Source organism: Mixophyes fleayi, chromosome 4, assembly GCF_038048845.1.
Source record: "Mixophyes fleayi isolate aMixFle1 chromosome 4, aMixFle1.hap1, whole genome shotgun sequence".
NCBI classification, from domain to species: Eukaryota; Metazoa; Chordata; class Amphibia; order Anura; family Limnodynastidae; genus Mixophyes; species Mixophyes fleayi.
The window spans coordinates 82,087,746-82,113,977 of record NC_134405.1 but is presented as its reverse complement, the minus strand read 5'-3'; the positions used below and the strand labels follow the sequence as shown (position 1 = coordinate 82,113,977).

At 39.2% G+C, this 26,232-nt stretch overlaps 2 protein-coding genes across 3 annotated transcripts; one reads left to right on the top strand and one right to left on the bottom strand.

The window, feature by feature from the left end:
• The first annotated feature begins 14 nt into the window (after positions 1-14).
• Positions 15-12,964, top strand: MTFMT (mitochondrial methionyl-tRNA formyltransferase). 2 transcript variants are annotated; one of them, XM_075207635.1, is made up of 9 exons: positions 15-819; positions 4,561-4,770; positions 4,846-4,968; positions 7,630-7,732; positions 7,818-7,893; positions 8,194-8,285; positions 9,236-9,317; positions 11,900-11,967; positions 12,087-12,313. In XM_075207635.1, the coding sequence occupies exons 1-9, from the start codon at positions 149-151 to the stop codon at positions 12,201-12,203; spliced, it is 1,542 nt and encodes a 513-aa protein (XP_075063736.1). In that variant the 5' UTR covers positions 15-148; the 3' UTR covers positions 12,204-12,313. The 2 variants fall into 2 exon arrangements, with proteins under 2 accessions (XP_075063736.1, XP_075063735.1); XM_075207634.1 differs by having other exon boundaries at positions 17-819; positions 12,139-12,964.
• Positions 12,920-24,313, bottom strand: LOC142151709 (uncharacterized protein HI_0077-like). Its single transcript, XM_075207636.1, has 12 exons — positions 24,092-24,313; positions 23,083-23,168; positions 22,563-22,681; positions 22,025-22,127; positions 21,283-21,383; positions 20,969-21,118; positions 16,390-16,557; positions 16,242-16,311; positions 16,045-16,123; positions 15,058-15,211; positions 14,520-14,624; positions 12,920-13,380 (listed from the first exon to the last, which is right to left on the bottom strand). The coding sequence occupies exons 1-12, from the start codon at positions 24,196-24,198 to the stop codon at positions 13,351-13,353; spliced, it is 1,272 nt and encodes a 423-aa protein (XP_075063737.1). The 5' UTR covers positions 24,199-24,313; the 3' UTR covers positions 12,920-13,350.
• Positions 24,314-26,232: the final 1,919 nt, after the last annotated feature.

The following is a 26,232-nucleotide window of genomic DNA, read 5'->3' as shown; positions in this document are numbered from 1 at the left end:
GTCTTCTCTTGTTTCCTCTGCGAGATTTCACAAGCGCGTTCCCATTTCAAAGATGGCCGCTCCCACGGACTACCATGGTTTGGAAGGTTGTGATATCTCTTGAAGCTGTTTTTTCTTCTTCCCTGCGTTGGATGCTTATTAAAGGATAATGGGTTTATATAACCCGAACTGGAGGGGTCTGGTGCGGGCTGAACGTATCTGTTCATCTGGTAGTCGTGGGTTGGTGGCACATAACACAGGCGGACATGTGCCAAATGGAAGGGGCACAGAGGATACCAGCGGCAGATCCTGGGGTACCCAGCCTATATTAGTGGGGCAGGATGCAGAAGTACTAGGTGAAGGACTGCTGAGCAGGAAAACAACTTGGGGTGCATATAACACAGAAGGGAGGACTAGAGGGTGGAAACAAGAAATGAGTGGTAGGACATTGACAAGACTGTGTGTTAATAGACAAGTATTGTGTTCCTTGGACTGGAGAGCAAGGGCCATATCCAAGACACCATTGTGGTGGAGATATATCACCCAAGTGGGAGAGAACTTGAAAAAAGCCATAACATGCCCAGGTCATCAGAGCCGAGCACTGTATACCTGTATGAAAAGCAGTCCCTTTCCACGGATGACTAATGGGTCAGGACACTGCCATATTCTGACAGAGAGACATCATATGTGTGGCTTCCAGTGTTATAGTTGCACTCATAGACTGTCAAAGGGAGACAACTCCAGTGGTCTGATGCACAGACCCCGCCTCCCGTTGAATGTAATGTTTTTTGGAACCGATGATTTTGCTTTGGAATCTCTAAAAATTCTACATAGATACAGGTAATAAATATACACACAAATCAAATAATGAAGATAGGAGACAATTAGATGTCTAGAAGAGAAAAATATTTTTAACATTTACCTAATTTTTGCAGTTTCCATTCACACACAATCATTCTTAATAAGCTGTGGTGACCAGTATTTTATTGCTGAAATGATTTTTTTGGAGGGGGTTATGTTGTCATCCATTTATATAAACTGCTAAAGACTACTTTATATATAGAATTGTTTGATGAATGACCCAGCATATAACATTTACATTTTGTACTGCGCATCAGAATTTCCTCACTTGCTATGTACATCACAAAATCACAAAAAGTGAATGAAAAGATTGCGCTATAACATTATGTTCTTCTATATAAATGAATAAATTTGTATAGTTCATTCAATTTCTCACTGTTTTGTAGTGCAGTATTCTTCATAAAAGTTCTTTCTCTTACTCGAAGTGAGAATCCTCTTTGTGTAATTCAACGTGTCATATATGAAAAAATAGAAAAATCATAGTTCAGTATTTCCTAACAGCACATATCAATAAAAGTGATTAATTTTCCTTTATAGAGATGAAGGTAAAATACCATACTCGTAGGGAAAAATATTATTTCATCAACGGAAATAAAATAGGCGGGTGCAAAATCACAAATTCAGCTTTATTACCAGTACAATAACTGGATAAAAATACAAACAAAATACATTCCTTAAAAAACAATACTGGACTAAGGTACAGATGGATCCTTACCACATATTGATGGTAAAACAGCATATAATCAAGCATATGAATCGCTGCTAGATGGTAACTTCAGGGTGCCGGCTTCTTTTATCCGAGAATATCTGTGCAGCAAGTGATCACTGAACCTAACGTCCATTCTCCACTCTAACGAGTTTCAATTGTCAATCTTTTTCACGGTTGTGACAATTGAAACGCGTTAGGGTTGGAGAGCGGACGTTAGGTTCAGTGATCACTTGCTGCACAGATATTCTCAGTTGCCTCTCTCCTAGTTTATCTGCCTGACCCACTTTATTTCCATAACATTTTTGGAATGCTGCTCTGGTGTACTGTTCCTGGGGTCACCTCTCGCTTTCCTTTCCTCTCTCCTTCCCCCCTTTATGCCCCCTAATTGTTTGTCATTTTACCAGTTATTTATTTTGTTCTTTATAAAGCAAAAAAATCTTTACTATGGATTTAAATATGTTTGACTCATTGTGCATTCGAATTCGATGTATTAAATAAGGAATATATATATTTAAAACAAAAGGTAACTTGTGGGAAAACCTATATCTGTTGATTGTTTCATGGCACAGTGCTAGGAACTTGGGTCACCCAGCTCTCTAGAACTATCTGGGAAGCCTACATAAAATAATATAAATTTCAGAATCATACAGGCGCAAACAAAAGAGAACAATGCAGCCCTTCCCTCTCGTTATAGTGACACCTCCTACAACCAAAATATGTAAACGAAAAAAACAAAGAAGAAGAAATAGGCGCTTACTCATATAATAGAGAACACAGAAATCTGTATATATGACATAATTAGTCTTAATGTCAATGAAAAATGTTTGTTTCTGTCTCAATTCAAAACTAGGTAAAGAGCCTAAATGGATCCTGCGGATGTATTACTTGTTTAGGTGTCTCAACATTACTCACAGTACCGTAGATCTGCCTATTTACTCCCACTTTATAGGAGAAACCTCCCTGTTGTTCTTATGAAATACAGGTCACTTCTATCTGTCACATTCCTCACTCTGGGCCTGATTCATTAATCATCATCATCATTTATTTATATAGCGCCACTAATTCCGCAGCGCTGTACAGAGAACTCATTCACATCAGTCCCTGCCCCATTGGAGCTTACAGTCTAAATTCCCTACTATAGACACACACTCACACACAGACAAACAAGGAGAGACTAGGGTAAATTTTTGATTGCAGCCAAATAACCTACCAGTATGTTTTTGGCGTGTGGGATGAAACCGGAGCACCCGGAGGAAACCCAAGCAAACACAGGGAGAACATACAAACCCCACACAGATAAGGCCATGGTCGGGAATCGAACTCATGACCCCAGTCAAAACCTCCTGGACAAAACCATGTTACAATGTAAGGGGTGCAAACTAGTTTTCTGTTTGGCACATAAGTTAAATACTGACTGTTTTTTCACGTAGCAGACAAATACTCGATAGCTTATTTGTACACTGAAATTTAAAGTTGATATTTGTGTGCTACATGAAAAGACGGTCAGTATTTAACTTATGTGCAAAACAGAAAACTAGTTTGCACCCCTTGCATCGTAACATGGTTTTGTCCAGAAGACTGAAATAAGAAGTTTTTCAAGTTAAGATCCTTAATGAATCAGGCCCAGAGTGAGGATCTGATTGAAGTACTCATGTTTCACAGCTCACTCGGGAGATTGCCTGCTGAGGTGATCTACTAACTAGACAATCCTTCCCTTGAAGTTATGACGTACACAGATGACTTTCCGATTTCATCACGCATAACATTCTCTGTTTTATTTTTCTCAGCAAAGTTATGCTCCTGGTACCACCATGCTTAGACACATAAGATGCTGCTTTGTTATCCATATGTAGATTCACTGATTGACCCTGGAGCTGATGTCATCAACTATGCCACGTTGGATGGACAAAGGGCCAGGAGGGTTGCATTTCAAATTGGATATTGTCTTCCGCTTCAATATGCTGTTTTGTATTGATTGAGACTGTGCATTAGTTACTTGGGATTAGTTCAGTATACACATATGCCAGATTTCTAACATGTAAAGAACCTAAAAACAAAAGATAGTCTAGTAGCTTACCTAACCGATCATAGACAGAATCTGCAGTACAGTATAAGGCAGATCAGACAAACTGCGTTTCTCAATGAATGATGGGGCAAACAATGTTCAATATTTAGATGGTTTTTATTTTAGTTTTAGTGTGTTTTCACAAACTTTTTTTTTTCTTAAACAAATGAAAACATAAATACAGGTGAAATATAACATGGATACTGCTTGAAATATTAACATATGTTATATTAAAGAGGATAAACATAATACGCAGCAAAATTACAGCTGTACACATAATAAAAAAAATGCAAAATAAACTGCATTATTAGTAAGTGAAGTTCCAGCCAATGAAGACACAATGATTTCTGCTAGACAGTGGTGTCACATAGTGAAGCTTATTGTGTTTTTGTGAAACTGGAGTGTGTGTCTTCAGTGTAAGTGGGGATTGCTATACAATTTATGCCATAAGTGAGTGCTTAGTGTGCTGGATGTGGCCCGCCAGCTGGAAACACTGCTTTAGAAGAATACTAATAACATATACTTTTACCTTTTGCAGGATAAAACAGGAAACTTTGAATATATTGGTACTTTTTTTCCAAAGAAAATAGTTTACACTCTGCAAATGGGAGTTCATATTGTTATATGTTATAAAACTAAAAAAATCTGTAACCAGTTAGTGTGTACAATAGCTGCTTGAACACTGGTCAGTAAAGACATAAAACGTGGATTTTAATTGGATACTGAATTAAACAGATAAAGTTTAAAAATGTTTAATTGAGAATGTGTTTAGCTTCGCCTATGTTATATCTTCAGGAGAGAATTTCTACATGTTTATTAGCCCATCTAATAATTTCAAATTATAGTTTACATTTACAACTTTAAGTATCAAAATATGTATATTTGATATTTAGTGTGACTGATTCTTTCCTGTTCTTTTCTTGTACGTTTTATATGGATAAACCAGCAAGGCACAAGAGGCAGTAGTTGGACGTCTAGAAGTGGTTTCTCTGCCGTCTGTATTGAGAATAGGTTTTCCCGTAGCGAACTATGCAGCTGACCAAGGGATTCCAATCCATGAGTGGCCTGATACTAGCCAATGCAACCAGTTTGACGTTGGAGTGGTGGCGTCGTTTGGACGACTTCTTAGTGAAGACCTCATTTTAAAATTCCCTTAGTAGGTAAATTACAATGCATAAGTTACACTGAATCATCTGTTCTAGCCTCTGCTGACTGTACGTGTTTATTTCAGTGGGATCTTAAATGTGCACCCCAGCCTCCTTCCCAGGTGGCGAGGACCTGCTCCCTTAATCCATACTGTACTCAATGGGGATGAGAACACTGGAGTCACAATCATGCAGATTAGACCAAAGAGGTAGAGTACAGCAACTGTTCCTCCAAAAACTTGTTTACTTTAAGGGAAATAATAGAATGTTTAGGACAAGTCTGGCCAACCTGTGGCTCTCCAGGTGTTGTGAAACTACAAGTCCCAGCATACCATGCCAACAGTTGGCTGGCTATCTACGGACAAGCATGCTGGGACTTGTAGTTTCAAAACACCTGGAGAGCCAAAGTGTGGCCAGGCCTGCTTAATGGGATCAAGAATCAAGTAAGTGCCTGTCATGTAAATTCATACATTTAGAGTATTATTGTTTATTTGTTTACACATCTATTCACCTTTACTACTAACCTAAAATTTTAGTTTTATCATATGTTGCTTTTCCCCAATGAATCTTCACCCACCAATATAGTCAGTCTGCTCCACTTTCTATAATCATTATAATGATGAAAGGGAGAGGATAGGGGCACGGTGATGGTAAAGGGGGTAGGATGGCTAAAGTAGTGACTGGAGTATGTTGATAGGGATATTATGAGGAGAAGAGGACAATGACAGGAATAGTGGTATGTGAAGGAGTGGACAGTGATGATGCTGACATAAAGGGGTTTGAGGAGTGAGAGGGAGCATAGGGAATAGATTTGGGGTGGGGATGTACAGCAGTGAGAGGCAGAGGATTAAGCTGGAGATAGGAGGGGATAGAGAAGGGTATGCTGTAGATTTAAGTCTGTAAGGGGAGTGAGCTGTGTGTAAAGGTGGTGAGGGCTTTATCTGTGGTCCACTTTTTTTATTGGGCACCATATAAAATTTCTTTAAAACTTACCTACATTTTTAAGCTGGCTCCCAGTTTTTAAATTATTTGTCAAACTCAACCTACTGGTGCTACTTGGCAACTAGACACTCACCGTGTCAACTGCGCACCACCTTGGTGCATCCAGTTGTTGGCAAAGCCCCCTTTCCTCCCAGTCTCTACTAATCTGGGTGAGGAGATTTATCTTTAAATCTCCATTCCAAACTAACTTCCAGAATTTCTGCTTCAGGGTCTTGTGCCCCTGCCAAGCTGAAATCAGCTCCAAAAAGAAGGTAGCCAGACCCTGGATTTCAGAGCCCCTGCTGCTATTTCTGAACCCTTCAGGGATCCTTTGTGGAACTTTGCCTTTTGGGATTCTCAGGGGGTAATGCGTCTCATAGATTTTGAAAGGTGTCATTAGAAACCCCTCTAATGCAGATGCTCTTCCATTATTGGCTGGGGCTAAAGTGAGGCCGGGATGATGGATACTCGAGCACAATGGGAACCAGAACAGCGGGATTTGCTCTGATCCCCACTGGAACATCAGGATAAATGTTTAATCTGTTTTTAAACATTATTAAATACATATTTTTTACACAGTTGCTACATTACATTTATAGTACATATTAACACACAGACACACTGCAAAACATTTTGCACAACAGGTGGTGAGGGGGGGGGGGGATCAGGCCACACTCTTAGAAGAGACTTGTCCAAATCCCGCCTGTTAGGGACAGTGATAGGCCGAAGAATGTCTGGTATTTAAAAGCTAATTTATTGAGTACATTTTAGTAACTGAACTGCTAAAACTAAAAGGATGTCTGGCCTCAAGGATTAACCCTGGCGTAGAAGAAGTACACAAGCTGGACAGCTTGTTGAAGTTAGAATCTATTCTATAGGAAGCTCTGTGTATTGTTGGATTTATGTAAAATGTGGAGAGCCTGCTAGGAAACCATTCCAATAATATTTTTGAAAGCAGGAACACATACAGTATCAGATATCCTCAAGCTGCTCATACATGCAAAAGCTTCATGTATTCATCAAATTAGCTCATAAATGATCTTCTCAATGAACACACGTGGACAATCTAAATGTGACATAATTGAGATTTTTTTTTTAGCATGTGTAAAAAATAGATCTCTAAAGCATAATTGTTCAGTGATCACATATAGCTATACATTTGTTTTCAAAATGATCAGACTTGGATGATCAAATTTATGAATTGCGGGTTGTATTGCATTATTTTGGTTCATTTGTACGCCACATGTAGATGGATAATTATATGAATGATTGCATTTTAAGTAGAAATAATTAAAAGAGGCAGCAGTCAGGGCTATTCTATGATTAAGATTAATCTATGTATGGACTAGCGGTCACTGGCGTGGAAGGGGTCATTAAACGGTCAATGAGCTGTAAGTGCCAACATCTTTATACAGAAAGGGATGACAATGTCACCATAAATAAAATGTATTTATGAATTATTAAGTCACTGGGACCAGACATTGAGGTGCATTGTTGCTAGATATGTAAAGTCCTACATTCTGTGTGTAGGTAACAGCTGCATTTAATCGCAGGAAAACTCATGCACAATGCTCAGGGGAAGTCTCAGATATAAAAGTGATCAGGAGAGGAATGAGGACGATTCCTGTGCAGCATAGACTAATTTGATTATTTATGGGAAGATAAAACCTATAAGTTTAGTTTCTAATAATCATCATCATGATCATACATCATACATCAGTGAGCCGTTTACTTAGTATTATATCCTTTGCATACTAGCATGATAGAAGTCACTGGAACGTGAATTTTGGTGGCCTCCCGGCATCGATGTCTTTTGCACTCATGTAACCTTCCAGGAAGAATTACAAGCAGTTGTTGATTAGCAAGTAACAATCACATTTTATATTTAGGTTTGATGTGGGTCCTATGGTGATGCAGAAAACATTCCCTGTTCCACCCAAGTGCACATCTAAGGAGCTGGAAGCGGTGTTGTCCAGGCATGGGGCGGAAATGGTAACTGGTCTCTTCTGAGGGGTTAGGATGTAATAAGGTCGTATCCTAACAGCGTATTTAATTTAATTGTCTTCTTTTTTCTCAGCTTATATCTGTTTTGAAAAATCTACCTGAGTGTTTAAGGTTGGCAACCAAGCAGACAACAGAAGGAGTAACATTCGGTAGGTGATGTGCTTCTTCATTGTCCTCGTTTTCTCATTTACAACATCAAAATTTGAATGTTGTGGTCCCTGTAGTTTCTCAATAAACATGTTTAGAATTCCTTAAACTTATAATTAACTCTCCAACTACAGCAGAGATGGCCACTGTGCATTAAATACTGTGTGTGTATATATATATGTATGTATCTTTATCTATATATCTATATATCTATAGATATATATATATATATATTGGACATTAGACATGTGGAATTGCTTGAAGATTTGCTGGTCTCCTTACTGCTCCTATTTTCTCTGCAGCACCCAAGCTGTCCGCTGCGTTAAGCTGTGTCAGGTGGGAGGAACAGACCCCGCAGCAAATTATTCGTTTAGAACGTGCTATTGGATTTGCGGTAAACCGGTTACAGCCATGTTCGTAGAACAGTGACTAATAGATGTTCTGTTACGTTTGTTGCACATTCAGTTCTAATGGTACAAGACCTCATATCACATTCATCAGAATCGGCACATTTTAGCGGGAATACAGCAAGAACTATGTTCTTGCTGTTGTATGATTTATTAGCACAGAGGATTATTGTGGTGCACACATAGCTGAAAATACTTGTAATATATGAATTGCAGTATTTCACAGTGCAAAGCACCCTAGTCATGCTTGATAGTGATAAATTACAAGAGGTGTAAAACGGTTTATCGTTATGTTACCTTTCAGTCTTCCTCCCTTTGATTTCAAAGTGGTATCTCCTTGTTCTAGGCTTGCATCCATTAATAGTCCATTGTCATAATGTGAAAAATATAAGTTTAATTTAATTTACTCCAACATTTTGCAATAACAGAGCTGGAGAAATGAGACTCAGGGGGTGGCAGATAACGTCTATAGCTGTTTCAAGCCTGTATGGTGCTTTATCAAGATGGTTTTGTTATTGTAACATGTGTCTGTAAATTCAACTATACTTATATTTTTCATATTCTGACAATGGACTTTTAATGGATGCAAGTACAATTGATGGTTTTCAACTATTACAGTTGAGTGTTTTAGTCATCTCTTGAAATGTATGTATGATGATGATGATGATGATGATGAAGTAGTTGAAAATGATCCATGTGAATTAAAAATCCCATATTTAGGTGATAGAAGGAATGATCACCTTCGTGGAGAATAAATATGAAGACAGTAATTTTTTTAAGACTATAATTTGTATTCAGATAATCAAAGATTGCCACCAGCAAAATAAATGTTGTTGCTTGTGCAATTTAGTTGGTATTTACATTTGTTTTTAAAGCTAATTACTTGTATGTGATTAAAGTCCTGCTGAATATAGCTGGATTCTCTGCTTCATTATAGATGCCACTTCAGGCTGTATGGAAGGATAAACCCATTAAACTTCTCGACTTCATAGAAGTTCCTGATTCACTAATTAATTCAGGTATGAGTGTACACAACTTGAAATTAGATGATACAGCAGCATCTTTGTAGTAGGTGATGTCACTTTTGAGAACACTAGTTAGGGATAAACATCTATCTGTAAGATTGGATTCTGATTTTCATATGTCCTTGTCTAATGTGTAGGAAACGTGTTGTGGGACTGCAAGTCCCAGAGTGCTCAACCACAGGCTTTCAGGGTATGCCAAGTCTTGTGCATTGCAAGCTCCATTGCGACATGGACTGATGTGAATAAATATTCTGATTGTAAAGTGCTGGAGAGTATGTGGATGCTATAAACATTAATGAAAATATAATATGGCCTTCACTTATGTTGTTGTCACTCTCCCTTGTAAGTGTTACGTGAGCAGAACAAAGGTTCTGTTTCAGTTGAAGAATAGCTGGACGCACTCTTCAGCTCACTGTAGGAATCCCTATCCCCCTACCCCTCAATTAGAGGCCACATAATATATAGTTATACATCCTATACCAGTGTAAGGTTAGGCAGCTGTCATCCCATGTATACCACAAATGTATAACAGGAAGTCCTTATGTGTATATTATGGACTGTCACCATGTGTATTTGGGCTACTAGCAGCAGATACTATCATTTATAATTGGCCAAATGTGGATCACACCCAATACCAAAAAAAGTATTTTGGGCATACCGAGTATCTCCTACAACACAAAAATATATTTTCTCTTGGACTGTTAAAGTGTAAACCACTGTGTCCACACCCAGAATTAAAATATATACAGTATATATTCCCACAAAATCCTTTGACTATAGGCAAGGGTGGCAGAACCATCCAAGTACTGATTCCCTACCCGAGAGAGGAACCTCTTCTAGTGACCCCAACCTTCAGTCATGTCCTCTTTGAGTACTTCAATGCTATCATTTTCTTATGATGTATAAGTGAATGGGCCTGATTCATCAAATCATGCATTCAAACTGTGCTCAGCATTAAACGCACGTATCTAGGGTTTGCTTGTTCCAGAATTCATCAAGCCACGGATCAAGAGCCTCAAGATCCGTACCCTGTTGAATTCAGATGCTTGGCTGCTGTACTCTACTACACTGGACGCTGCATGTACGTATGTACCTGTCTGAGCCTGTGAGTCTGGCTGCATCTTACAGCCACCAGACCCGCCGGCTTTATACTGTGTAAAAAAAAAAAAGATGCTTGGGGTTCCCCTTCCTAATGATATTAACCCTAGTGCTGCTAGTCTAGTGCTGGTTGCCGCACAATTGGGGGAAATAAAGCTTGGGATCCCCCCAATTTCAAGAAAACCAGCACTAGGCAAGCCAGCTGGGGCTGGTGGCACTATAGCAGGGGAAGCCACAGCAGAGGGCTCCCCTGTCATAATGACAAACCAGACCCAGGCTGTTCAGCACGGGGCTCAATTCTCTAGGGCAATGTTGGTTAACCTGTGACACTCCAGTTGTTGTGAAACTACAATTCCCAGCATGCTTTGCCAATATATAGCAGTTTACTACTGGAAGGGGGGTATGCTGGGACTTGTAGTTTCACAACACCTGGAGTGTCACAGGTTAGCCCACACTGCTCTAGTTATTGGGGTCTACAAAAAAATGTGCACCTCCCCTTCTAGGGACACCCTGCCCCCTGCTGAAATCACTAGGGCTCTCCCCACACTCCTGGGCGGTGGGTTAATAAATTTTGTAAATAGACGCAACGTCTATAGCCCCCTAGCTTATAAACAGACCTCCCGTCTGTTAATAATTCATTCTGCGGGACTTGGTTCTCTATAGAGGATCATAGTTTTCGTTGTGCTGTTTATGGGTTTCTTATTTTGCAAGCAGGATCCTGTGGATTATTTTGGCTTCAAGACAGAAGAAAAGATTATTTTCAACTACCTGTGGAATATTATTTTGGGCTTTTCTTTTTTTATTTGACAACTACTGTACCTTGGAATATTATGTGGTGTCAGAGGGGTGTGGTATATTTAAATTTTACTTTATGGGACTACATGGCTCAGCAGGCCTAGACTCTTAAATTACACAAAGTAAAGTGTAAGTATAGAAGTTAGACTAGCCCATTTGCTGGAGCAAGAGATACGGCAGAAAGATGCGTTACTTTCACCGCCGTATTGCCGGGCATGGCTGTGTGCGCTTGAGTTTGGCACACCCTTACTGTAAATTCACTATGGCAATATGCACCTTCCCCACCCAGGTCAGTCCCTGAAATCGTCCGGGGTAGTAAAGTGCCTTCCGTGCGCTGTTGCACGGAACAGGGCTGCGTTCCTGGCCGTACCTCCCGGTTCTGAGCATGCGCAGTGATTTTGCACACAATACTCTCAAAATCGGCATATACGTGCATTGATGAATCGGGCCCTTCATGAGTATAGATACAGGCAACTTGTAGCATTTTCATTTGTTGCTGACTTCTGTTTCTTTTCTATTAGATTGCCTGTGATGTAGACTGTTATGATGACGGGTTACACCTTTTCTGTGGTCTTATATTTTAATAAATATGTTCTCAATAAAAGAAATTAATTTAAAATTTGCAACTTAAGCAGATGGAGAAATTATGTTTCTTATGACGCCATGCAATTTATTTTATGTAGATTTCCCAAGAGATCCTGGATCAATTTGGTATCTTCCTACACCTCAGATCATGGTGGTGCGTTGTAAGGTGAGTTTCCCACAAATAACTGCATTCTTCTGATTATATTTATTTCACCAGTGATCTACCTTAATGACATTAATGCATAGGTCTAGGTCAGGTAAATACTGCTTCTGTATTCCCTATAGGTGTGGTATACTGATTGTAGCATTGCTGACAGCTGCCTTTGTGTGTTGGCAGGATGGCTGGGTCGGGATCAGGACAGTAATATTAAAGAAGAAAATGTCAGCCAAGGATTTTTATAATGGATATCTGCACCCCTGGTTTCTGCAGAAATCAGTCATGCCGGAGGGGTGCCGATTCTACACTCTGCACCTTCCGCCAAAATCCAAGTCTTCACAGCAGAAACCAGTCTCTCTACAGAACACAGGACACTAACATCAGAGCCGAGAGGCACTCTAATCTTGTGGGAGAGATCCGGCCAGGAGTATAGTATGATCACTGATAAGATTGGGGTGACCACACTGGCCCCAATGAAGAGTAAAGGATGATCCTTGTAACTGGGGATAACACAGACTGAAGTAAATATTTTGCAACCTAAAAATAGTTAATGGTGTGTATTACTCCATGTACAATCATGTTGGAGAACTGAGGATGTTTAATTTTGCCACCAGTTTACTATGGAAATAAGTGGTAATTCCATACAGACTCAATGATGGAATCCACTTCAGTTCTCATAAGTGAGAGAGGCACAAACTATTTTTCTTACAATGTACTAAACCAGGGTTTCCCAAATGTGCAGTTTTCCATATCTCCTTGCTGGAGCACAGGTGTATTCATTACTGACTGACACATTGTAACAGATCCACAGGTGGTCCTAATTATGTCACATGTGATCCAGAAAACCTGCACTATTGGGGAGCCCTGAGGACTGGGTTTGGGAAACCCTGTACTAAACCCTTTAGTGATCTTCAAAGCGGATAGGTGTTTTTAACACAAAATGATGTATTTAGTCCCACAATTTCTTTCAAAAACCTTTATTCATCTTTTAATAAAAAATTTCCTTTAAAAGAAAGCAGCGAGATCCATTTTAATAAGTTAAAATGACCAACAATTCTGTCTTCACTAAGAAATACCGCATCTGCGTTGCTTATGTCGGTCCACTGAGGTTTCATTTTACTTATCAAGCACAATGTCGATCAATATGTTTAACACAGCCCTATATAAAATGTGAGCCAGTTCCTATATTCTATACATTAACTTTTTTGGCATAAAAATGAATTGAATCAATAAACCTAATGATTCACTTCCAGCTCTATACATTGCCCAGCAATGAGTCCAGGTAGCTGGAAAATAGAGTGCCAGCTCTTGTGGCTTTGAGAAGTAGAATGCGACTTTGTGCTTTAAAACAAAAAGCGTCTGAATCCATCTCCACCATGTGCAGGGATCCATTTAGGATGGCTTTACCAAGGGTAGGTACCACTGAAAAAGAGGATGAGACCATTAATTAGCACACAACTACCTCAGAAGATTCCCTAACCTCAAACAATGGACCGCAGCTATCCTAAAGCAACATTACTTCCAACATTTCCTTATAAAGTAACATATACCAATAAATGCTTACGAAGCATTGCCCTGTGGAATTATCTGCAGCCATATGAAGTATGATAGATAGGTGCCAATGCTTTTCCAGATGGAAAAGCACTAGCATTTATAGTGTTCAATGGCTACCATGCTGATAACTTCAAGTGAAGTGGGAACGCTCTCCCGTCTGAAGATGCTGCAGTCATTCCAGAGTGTAATGGGAGGTAAGTTCCCCTTTAACTTCGAATGTGTCAGCAACCAAACGCCATCTCTTTTCTATCTTATAAAGCTCTTGCGGTCAACACGCATCTGACACTTTTTCTATTCATGCTGTGAATATACATAAGTCAGTCCTTTGTTTACCACTGACTGATCTGGTTTTTTGTTTTACTTTCATGATGGATCTCCTTTAGAAAGGTGAAGCACTGACTTTGCGTTTTATAAATGACTAAAAAAAAATCTTTTTACAAAATATAATTAACTGTTTCAGATCGCTGTATATTTAAGTTTTTTTTTTTTATAATCTATATAATCAAAACAGGAAAATATATTAATTAACAATATTCTGAAGAAATACCTTGATACATATGCATTAATACGATTTAAATTTGGCCTGATCATTGAATGAACCATGTAGTGTCTTTTTTTTAGGCTTAAATCTTCCTTTAAAAACCTTACATTTTGGTTTAAGTCTTAAACTATTTCGTATTAAATTGGCCATGCCCTTTTTTTTTTTAAAATGGCAGCTCTTAAAACTGCCATTCATTGTGTTAACAGTTTCATTATATTTCCTGAATTTAACACTTTTTTTTTTTTTTTTTTTTAATATAAAGAAAAAAACGTATTTTAAATGATTGTTAATGGCACTTGAAAACCACCCAAACTACAATACAGCTTTATAAACACCTCGATGCCTCTAAATAATCACTGTTATGGCCAGGGCAAATTGTGCCTTTGATATTACATGGCAAGCATGCAGTTTAAGCTGCATTCCACTATTAATGCAGTAAAGCCGACATCAGCAGATAAAATATTACCTCCTCAGACATCCCTGCTGATTTCCTGCCTTCAGCGTTAAACGGAGGTTTCAGGTATCCCCTGAAATACAATGGTACCAGCTCATGGAAAGTAGATATGCAGTCCTACGGAGATAAATGATCATTACATTCAAATATATTGCAGACATATCATTCTGGACAAACTTACATTATCATAGCTGCAGGGCTTTCTAGCATTCTGTAGTAATGTAATTACTGTTCTTTGAGGTAAAAGTAGCTTTATATTACCCATAAACCCTCCAGCTGAACTATTCAGTATAAAAGGAATTCGTGTTTCCTGAGGATTTGCATAGAAAGCAGCCGTGTTGTATGATCTGATCTTTGTGTAATAATCACCCTGGGACTTGTATGGTGGATACTGGCATCCACAGATATCAATGTCATACAGATGGATTTATAGGTGTACTTCTAAATTATGAAGAACACGGCATTTAAGCTGTAACAATGTCGATAAATGTAAACCAGATGTCTGATGAAGAATGCCCAGAGAACACAGACCATCTCCTGAGCCTCTCACCCGCTGCTCCTTGGCACAGATGTAAGTGAACCACTTCAGACCTGCTGCCACATGAGTAATCTCATCCGTGTAAATAACTTCCAGGATCTGCGCTGAATCTTCATCCCCCTGTGCTAAAAACCGCTGCAACGTCTGGGGGTGAACGTCTAGCCCTCTGAAAAGCATATGAATTAAAAGTAAAGCATAATTAATGTATTCTCTCTATTATACTGAGTATATATAGCTGGCCAAACACTGAAATGTGAATGGGCGGCTCATTAAATGGCATAGACCCAGCCATCCAGGTGCTGCACTGAGCAAGGCACCTGCCACTCAGAGCGCCCATTCACACAAACGCAGATGGGAATGATCAGCCAAAGTGCTTATTTCGTCCCGATTGATCAATTCTGATCGGAGTGGACTGGATTTTAATTGGTCAGCATGGGGGTTCACACAGTGCACTAATTGGCCAATCTGGTTAAAGCTTTACAAAATTGGCCGAAAAAATCTGCACATATGTGGTCACTTTTCAACAAACCAATGCTAAGACTTGATACCACCCAAAAAAGCAAATTGAATTCGGCATTCATATCGTACATAAGTGTAACACAAACTCGATGCTTGCACTACCTATTATTTGCAGGCAAGAGTAAAAGCATCAGATTCCCAGGGCTAAAACACATGGGGGCACAAAGCAACTATATGCCATTGTCCTTCACCACTTAACCAATAATATTAAGCTGGTGAAATAGGGTGTACACGGTGAGCTTACTGTAATGTTCTCAGGACTCCAGCTGAATATTCTATAGATTGTAAGCTTTCGAGCAGGGTTCTCTTACCTCTCTGTCTGTATGTATTACCCAGTATTGTCTTATTAATGTTTGTTCCCAATTGTAAAGCGCTACGGAATTTGCTGGCGCTATATAAATAAATGTTGATGATGATGAATATTCTAGCATCTGTAAAACAAGCATTTACTAGTGCCTCATATTTGGAGTTTGTTAATACCTGGCTTCGTGGACCATATGCACAATAGCCAACCGCCCCAGGAGGTCATGTGCAGTGTCTGATGCAGATTCCCACAACCCTGAAAAACATATAAAGATGAAGCTCACAGACATCTTTGCAAGAAATATTGTCAGGTGAACAACCTCACACTAAGTGATCATACACCCAAAGCAGATATTTAAGAGGGAAACATTTACTGTTGTGCACAGGAAGATCTCCGAAGTTACTGCCCAGCTCTGCAAGACGCTTCTCCAACAAACAGTAATGCTGATGAACAGAAGAAAACAGGTTAATTGTACCACACATAAAATGGACAATTCCAACTACACAACATGGTCTACAAACCTTTGCTTCGTCTCCAGCCACTTTCACAAAATCTGAGAAGAATTCCTTCGGCAGCTTCTCTCCAGTTTGTAGTTGAAAGCTAGCAAAACGAGCAATGATATCCCAGGACAGGTCTATGGCCCACTGTTCGATGTTTGCCAAAGAGTGCAGCAATGCGATCCTACTGGCCTAAGGGCACAATATACAGAGGCATTAACCTCCCACATTAGAAGAGGAGTAGGCATTACCATTACAATCAGAAGGAGTTATCTAAGTACACTGTAAGAGACTCTACATTGCCCATTTAACCCTGACTGGTCACATGCTGCAATACTGCAGCTGTTATTGGTTTACTAGCCCAGTATCACAAGGTGTACAGACCCAAAACACACACAGTACCGGATAATGATCCTATCGAAATAGATAGCAACATTATCAGTTATGGTGACAAATGTGGTCAGAACATGACCCATCGACATCTGTTTAGTCATCTTCCAACCACAATCATAGGCTATGGTGAAGCTGAAAGTAATCTGGTGGCTCAGCCAGAGTGCTGGATTCTAGACTACAAAAAAAGAAGTGGAATATTTTTTTCAGCTATTGTTTAAAATAAATCAGTCAATCCATAGTGGGCAACTCACAGCACTAATAGTACGACAGCAGTCGTCATGCCAGTTGCACCAAGATCATGTAAGTTCTATATTACATTCTAGGCCACAAAATAATCAAGATAGGAAATGGCAAGAACCATTAGGCTGGTCAGAGCTGATGGAGTGATGAGATTTTATAATGAAGCACTAAAATACATACAGAGATTGTGAACAAATAAGAGCACGGACAATGGCAAGAGAAAGGAAACTAACATTTGACTTAACCTGAAACAAATGAAGTGAACTATATTTTTATGTGTTGTGAGTCAGGAATTTTTTTGACTTCTGCTTACTTTATACGGCTATATTTATGAAAAACTATCTAACGTCCATGACTTAAAAGGAAAACGCGCCCAAAAAGTGAAGTTAATTTTGCATGGTGTTGACTATATTGTAATAAAATGTAAATATGGACTTTGTCTATGCTGCGGGAATAGTGTCACCTGACTGTTTCCCATCATAGACTCCACTGATCCAATACTTCTCAGATCTCTACTTCAAATGGCAGATCTTTCTAAATACTTAACAAGGCTGGCACAAACACTGCACCGTGTTTACAAGAAGCCTGCCTTAGAAGAGAGCAGAGCAGAGCAGCGGACATAAGGCTGGCACAAACACTGCACCGTGTTTACATGAAGCCTGCCTTAGAAGAGAGCAGAGCAGCGGACATAAGGCTGGCACAAACACTGCACCGTGTTTACATAAAGCCTGCCTTAGAAGAGAGCAGGGCAGCGGACACAAGGCTGGCACAAACACTGCACCGTGTTTACATGAAGCCTGACTTAGAAGACAGCAGAGCACTGCTGGGACACAAGGCTGGCACAAACACTGCACCGTGTTTACATGAAGCCTGCCTTAGAAGACAGCAGAGCACTGCTGGGACACAAGGCTGGCACAAACTTTGCACATTATTAGAGCTACATTTTGGGCGATTTCTTCTTGAAGTTAATAGCTCTGTCGACATCAAATTAAGTTGCAGGAAATGCTCTTTTTTTTTTTTTTTTAATTCAGTCTACAAAAAAACCAAAAACAAAACTCAGGGCTATAACCTATTACCATACAATTCACTATCATCAGTTATGATGTCAGTCAGTATTGTGGTGTAGTCAATATCTATTACTTATCACAACTTTCATATGATGAATGTGTTTATTTATGCAGTAAACAAGTCAAGGTGGTAACTAACAGTAATTCATTTGTCTTGGGTGTGCCTTTATTAAAAATCACACGTCTCAATTTCAGATCACGGTCTGCACTATGACATAAACGTTTCCAATCACGTTTTTATATAGATGTGCAGAGATGAGCAAGGTAAATAATACATGACAGTTCATCACACACATGATATGATATATTGCAGTTTAAAAGCCCAAAAAGTTGCAGTGCATCCATGACCAGCTCAATCAATTTAATGATGAGGATTTTCTAGAAGTTTACAAAAAAAAACAACAAAAAAAAACCAAGTTGGAATGTGTTTTAGAAACACAAAATGTAGTGTTGCTACAGATACAGAAATACTTATCGTTCCATATAAATGCAATAAGTGTTACTTGAAGCTCAGACATGTCTTTGGATGTCACAGACTAAAGAGAATGTAGAACATATTTTTAAATTCATTTTAAAACACAGGTCAAAACCACGACAGAAGGGTGGGGTGCATGAGTGTAAATCAAACTTCCCAAGTCTTCATAAATGGGCAAACAGAAAAGTAATCAAAAAGAAAAACTTTGTGCCAATTCAAAACGAAGCTGTTGTAACAGATTAAACACTGCTGGAAAACCATCAAAAATATATAAGAGGTTTAGAAAACACATCATTCAAAAATGACACAAATAAAGATTATCCTTATGTTCTGGGTCAGGCAAAGTGCACATGGAGAGAAATATAAATGATATTCTAGGATGTATATGACATTTTTGTGATATTAAAGTATTGTGGTTTCACTGGAACATAATGTCACATGACAACGTGTTTGCTTTATTTTAAATCAGATTAACCTCTTCCTGCCAATGTAACGGTCCTGCTGCGCTAGGGGACTCATGAAACAAACTGTACTGTGTGCTGCTGCTCAGCTCCTCTACTGTAAGAGGTCTATAGATATAGCCTTTGGTTCTAGTGCAAAGGCTGGGAGCTGGCTTTTAGTTCTGCACACATAGGGCCTGAGCCATTCAGGGACATATCTGCCAATATTGTGCGTATTGTCCGCAATAATCACTCTGCGCATGATCAGAACCAGACGATTCGCAACAGAACGCAGCCACGTCCAAGTCGACGTCGAGCGCAAACGACTTACTACAGCCTACTATTTCTGGGAGGGAACGGGGTGGTTGAATGGGCGGATGCACATAGGCAGTGCACAGTAAGGGCGTTTCCATGTAGCCACGTCCAAGTCACACTCAGGGGCATGCAGAAGCACGTTGGTTTTCTGTCGTATCTCTTGCTCCAGCTAGAGGTCTAATCCAAGTCCTAGTTATGTCAGTATCGTATGCATGCTATAACATGTCTGCAATCAGAAGCAACTGTAAAAATCTGTCAAGTACAGTAGATATGAAGTACACCCCAATATGTGTTTTTCAAGAAAAATTTTTTTTTTTTTAAAAATGTCCATGTATAATCATAAATGACTATAATATTGACATGTAACATTAATTGAATATATATTTTTTTCCTTCTTTTGAGATTTTATATTCCATATAGGTATTATACGCATCCCGCAGAGTCTAGTAGAGGAAAGCAGACCCACACCAGTAGTCATCACCAGACGTATCTTGAGATCCGTTACTCTGACTTTGGGAGTATGTAAAGCCGAGTTACTGTCAGGAACCCCTCCAGCTAGCACAACAACACCCGGAGTCTGCTCTGACAGTCTGGTGTTCACTGGAGCCCCTAGTGGTGGGGACAGACTTGGCCACAGACTACAGAGGGTCGTGTGATGTGTACCAGCTGCGGGGAACCCAGGAGCAGAGGGTAATGACAGACAGCAAATCCAAAGAACAGGCCGAGGTCAGGGATCACTTGCTAGATAGAATCGTCAGTAAACACACCAGGGGGTCGAGGTCACAAGCAAATCAGCAGAAACGAAGGTACAAGCCAAAAGGTCAAGGGCACAGGCAAAGACAAATCCAGAGGTCAGGCAAAGGTCATACACGGCAGACAGAGATCCAAGGTTAAACACCAACAGAACAGCAGCAGGCAGCCACACAGGGGTCTGGAAGCTATAACCGGCAGGGAGCCTAAGCCCTCCCTGCCTTAAATAGTACAAGCAGCCAATCAGAGCCTGGCTCTGAAGTCACACAGCCCCCTGCATAAAATTAATCTATTTCATTAATTAGCCCGCAGGCTGGTGGGGCCAATTTGCGCATGCGCCCGGCTTTCCTTCATTGCCGGGATGCGGCGCTGCGGAGGAAGTGACGTCCCGGTCGTCAAGGTGACGGCCGGGACTTCGGGGAGACCAGGAGACGAGTCGCGGCGGCGGTGAGTGCCGCCGCGGCTCGTAACAGTTACGAGCAGTTTAAAACGTGCCTTAATGACTTAGGCCCATAATGTTTTATTGCAGTACAATCTATCGTGAGTTTTATTTAAACTTCTGCATATCGGAAAAAATCCTGGTGACCTAATCGGTGATTCCCCAGCAGCAGGGAGAGCCCCTGGGCCTAATACGACCCAGGATACCACTACCACAGTCAGTCAATGTCACTGCACACAACTGCTGGAAGATGTAATGTAAGCACTGGACCCCATAAGCAGCGTCCTTATATCCGGAATGATCTGAAATCAGGAACTCTGCGGCGTAACATAACGATATGCGCTGAAGCTACCTGCTTTATCGGTGCCTCTAGAGACTTCTAGCAACCCCACACATGTAGTTGTGAATTGTTTAAGCTGCCAGGTTAAGGGAGTCCACATATTCTCACAAAATGTATAATATTGTCAAAGTAAACATGTCTCACCAGCGTGCCTCCCTTCCCTCTCTTGATCCTGCCAGGTTGTACTATAGTGAGGTTTTCCTTGCGGCTGGGTTGGGTAGGAGGTTCTGTTTGGCCAATGTCTGTAACTTTCCAAGAGTTCCACAACTCTTGTACCTGTTGTGTTAGTTTTGCCTGGGATGAAGATATATTATGTACAGTAATGAAATACAGTAGGTGGCATTTATTTAAAAATAAATAAATATGTAAATCCATCACATTTTATCATTTTAAATTATAAATTAAAATGATTGCTAGAACTTACAGCATATGTTTGCAGTTAGCTACAGGCGTCTTACCTTTTCTTCTGGATCTGGAGTGCAAAGTATTTTATTGGCCCAATAAGTCAAGGAGCATTCATCATCTGTGACTTGTGTGCTCTCCGTACAGTCTGTATTACCTATGAACAGAACACCTTGCATTACTTGTTAATTATATAGAAAGGGCTGTGTATTACTGAACTGAATAATGTGTGCTTTTACTAAAGATGTCCCCCAAGCTACATTTCATACCTCTACAGTTGGTTTAATAATTTAAATTTTGGGGTTCAAGTTTAGGTAAAGAATTGGTTCTGCTAACTAACTTATTGTAATAAAATAGTATGTCAAAGTGTACATGGGACAGTTTGGCCTAATTTCCCGTTACAATCTCTGCCCCTATTGGTAAAGACTGAGAATTTGGTTCTGTCCCTGCATTACACTTGTATGCCCTCTTCCTAGATTGCGTTCTGTTAGGAACGCTCTGCACATAATCCTAGTGAACCAGGGGATTGTCAGTTTGTCTTTATGTCTGTCTATCTTGCAATGTTTCCTTTTTTATTTATATTCCTTAAAATTATTAATAAATTAAAAAAAACTTGAAAATTACAACAACAAAATCTTCCTGTGGACACAGTTTTTTTTTGACCATTCTACTATGAAGCACTACATAAAAATGTAGTCCATTTATAATTGAGCAAAAAAAATAAAATGGAATGTAATAAATCATATGTACAATCTAGATCTACAAACAGTTAAAACATGCCACAAAGGTCACCCTTACCTGAGAGTTCACATAAAGTTTCCTTCCAAGGAGTGAGGGACAAGACATTCTGAGTCAGGATATAAACTTTCCCTTCGCAAACCTTCACCTCATAAACCTGGCTCTGGAGGGATGAATTTGTTTATTAGAAGAATTACATGAATTCCACTAGTCTAGGCAGAGTATTTATAGGTACTGTACCCCATATTCGGCCTCCCGGTTTTTAAGCAGCACCCAAAGTCTCTGCCAAGAGAAAAGCTGTATTGTACAACAGCACTCTCTCCCTTCCCAAATTTTTATGATGATACTGTGGGTAATGTAGTTCAAGGTTCGCCGACATTAATGTGACGTGCAGCTGTAATGACGATAATTACGGAAAACCCCCAGATTTCCAGATAGCAGATCAAGGATCAGTAAATGCATTAGAGGCACAAAAAAAGCCAGAAAGATATAGTTATATTTTTGCTTACGCTATTAAAATATTCCAAATATAAGTACAATGCAAAGGAATAATATTGTTAATATTAATCTTTTCACAGAAAACTTAGATTTACCTGACCTGTAATCCAGAAGAAGAGGAACCATCATCCAAGCAAAACTCAAAATCATGCCATGGACAGGTTAAGGCCAAGCGCCCATTACACAGCTCCTCTATGTCCCCTTGCTCCAAAGGTCCACCTATTATATGTAGACAACACTTGTCATGATTACTTATTCACTGCTGCAAAGTTTTTCTTTCTCAAGAGGACCTGCCACCAGGCCATGTGATGCGGTTTCTTTGCTTGACTACAACGTTCCTTGTGAACTATACAGTTAGAAAAATAAAATGAGTAAAATAAAAAAATAAAACATTGGGTTTATTCAAAGTGCTGTTTAGAAGCTATACCTGTGTTTCCCCACTCTGCCCCTAATATTTACCCCTCCCCCATTAAATTGTTTAATAGTGTTTCTCAGTGACTGTGTATGACATCAGCAAAATGCAGCAATTGTTTACTTTTTATCTGGTTTTATGACATTTTTGTACAACGGATACGTAAACCAGATACCATACATCATTTTAAGAAATGTAAATAGTATACCTTCATGGGGACATGCAGAATCCATAGCATAGAATTTGCCATCTGTGTGAATTAATACCAAATGCTCGCCATCATCGGAGTATAACCTGAAAGGAAAAGTGAACAATTATATTCTTCACATATTTGTTGGAAAGTGACGCTGAACAGAACATTGAAAATGAACCAATAAGTAAAAAGTAACCGAAGACCTTCTAAGCATACATTAGCTGTTAACCCAAGGACAAATTATATATATATATATATATATATATATATATATATATATATATATATATATATATATACACATATATAGTGTGCGTGTGTCATTTAATACAAACCATTCAATGTTACTTGTGGACTCATGACATTTTTAACATGCTTTTTTGCCACTTTTAAAAACACAAACATTAAATTTACATGATATTATTTCCATGTGTTTTTCTAACATTTGCGTACATAATTAACACATTAAAAAAACAAACAAAGAATACAAACAACCCATAGCTTCCCCTCCATATGGTTTCAATATATAGATTTTTATTTATTTTACACCTTTTATTGGATGCATTGTGGCACGTTAAAATAGTTTGGGAAGTTTTAACCAATTAACAATTTATAATTCTTTTTTTGCACACCAATTAGTGCAGATTGGTCTGATAACCCTGAGGGTACCAGAGCTTGGCATCCAATACATGGGACCCATCTGGAGCTGAACTGTAATTTTACAAGCCTATATACATTTACAATATTAGAAGTGTGTTAAATACATCTTAAATCAGCATCAGACAATAGCTACTTTGGGTATGTGTCCTTCTACCTATACCAGACTAAAGCTTCAGTAGGAATCATGATTGCATCAAGTTCTATCTTCACTCAACCCTCCATATAGATTGTTTACAATTGTCAATGTACAGTGCATGAAATACATTGATTCACAATAGAAGCCTTCCTTATCGTAGTGACCCATCACACTGCACAGGTAGGAAGGTGGTGCATGCAGTCATTGTGCACAGTATCTGCCTCTTACTTGGTGCAGGGGGATTTAAATCTCTCCTTCTCCCCGACACACTGCCAGTTACTGTTGTCCACCACTTCCTTCAGGGCGCTGACCAGGTCCTCCCGGAACCCCTCCATGTCTGACCCAGCTACAGGCAGCCGGCACTGGCAGCACACCGGCGGCTGCAATAATAAATACAAGCCGGTGATTCGGCCCAGCCGTCTAGGGTCCCTCCTTGGGAGGCAGGACAGGCTGCTGACGTACCTCAGTGTCCTCCCCAGTGCTTATTGGTAAGAAGACAGTGCTCCATCCCTCCTCTCTTGGCTACTTGATGCTGGAGCTTGTTACTAGGATATGTCCAGCATTGCCCGAATATTGAGTTCTCCCACTGGGATAAATATAAGAATATCAAACACGTAGTCATATTGTGCACTGTAGATAGTAATCTTGGAAGTACTTCTTGCCTAGTTGTGAATTCTCAATTCCAATAAATATCAGCTCAGTAAACCACCAGTTACAATTAATCTAAATTGCTGATGATGCCTGGGTATATGCCCCAACATGCGAAAGTGGAATTTAATTTTGCAAGATTATTTAAATGAGATTCAAGGAGTGATTATGTGCATTTAAGGGTTCCCAACTGGTGTGATACATTTTGGTTTCAGGTCCAAACTACTTTCCCCACAGCTTCATGTTGCCATCTGTCTAAAATAAGTTACATTTGTTTTTGTTATTAAACCAAACAAAACGCCTAAAGTCTACAATCTCACTTTTTATGTTGATGGGTGGCTTTGTTTGGGGAGTTATGCTTTTAAAGGACATTTCTCAAGGGTTGTTTTGTTACTTTGACTAAAAAAAAAATAATCTCTTTTTTAATACTACAGACCCCTTTTGGTTTTCTTGAAAATGTTTATTCTTTGCATTTCAGTCAACATTGCTGGTTTCAACAGCTTTTGCTTCTAATACCTTTCTGTTTGATTTTCAATTTAAAGCATTTTATATTGTCCCCAACAGTCAATTTCAGAATTTTCTTGTGGTTTTCCTTTTATGGTAAGGTTAATTACCAGTTGCCTTACTCAGACGTCAGTCTTTGGTTTTTTTATGTTGATTAATATCAGTAAAAGCTTAATAATACCTGGTGCAAATATGTTTAAGTGATTGTACTGATTCATTATTTAAGGTTGAAAGTGAATTAATTCTTTCAATATGTATTAATTTTGTGTGAAAATGGATGTTGTTTTGGTAACAACAGTAACAAACAACTGTTACTCACTGAGTATGTTTCCAAATTTGCCAGAAAATTATGTTTATGTGCATAAAATGTCAAAAAAATATTGTAAATGCATCTGCCCAATAATGTATTTTGCACACTGTACTGGTAATAGGCTTCCTTTGTTGTAGGGCAATTTATGAACATCTGTGTTATTGAAAACCATACTACAAGTGACTTACAATTGAAAAACCAAAGAGGGGTGGCAACTTTCGGTCTGGAGGGCAAACACAGGCAAGTGGCCCAGGCTCTCCTACTAGTGCTGCAATGGACAAATTACTGTGATGAAAAACGTATGGGTGTGGTTTGTAAAATGTATACGTGGTTTTATATTGGCAAGTAAACTTAGAAAAAGTTGTTCTGTCAAAAAACTATAAACAAATGCAACACCTACCAGCCCTATCTGAATAGCATTCATTGCAGAGACTATTCTAGTGACTGATGTACAATACACAGTGTATTCTAGTGACATTTATACAATACAGAGAGAATTCTAGTGATCTATATACGATACACAGAGCATGTTTGTGACCTCTATAAAATGCAGAAATCTTTCTAGTGCCCTTTATGCAATACGTATAGCATCCTAGTGACCAATAGACAATACAGAGAGCATCCTAGTGACCAATAGACAATACAGAGAGCATCCTAGTGACCAATAGACAATAAAGAGAGCATCCTAGTGACCAATAGACAATACAGAGAGCATCCTAGTGACCAATAGACAATACAGAGAGCATCCTAATGACAAATAGACAATACAGAGAGCATCCTAGTGACCAATAGACAATACAGAGAGCATCCTAGTGACCAATAGACAATACAGAGTGCATCCTAATGACAAATAGACAATACAGAGAGCATCCTAGTGACAAATAGACAATACAGAGAGCATCCTAGT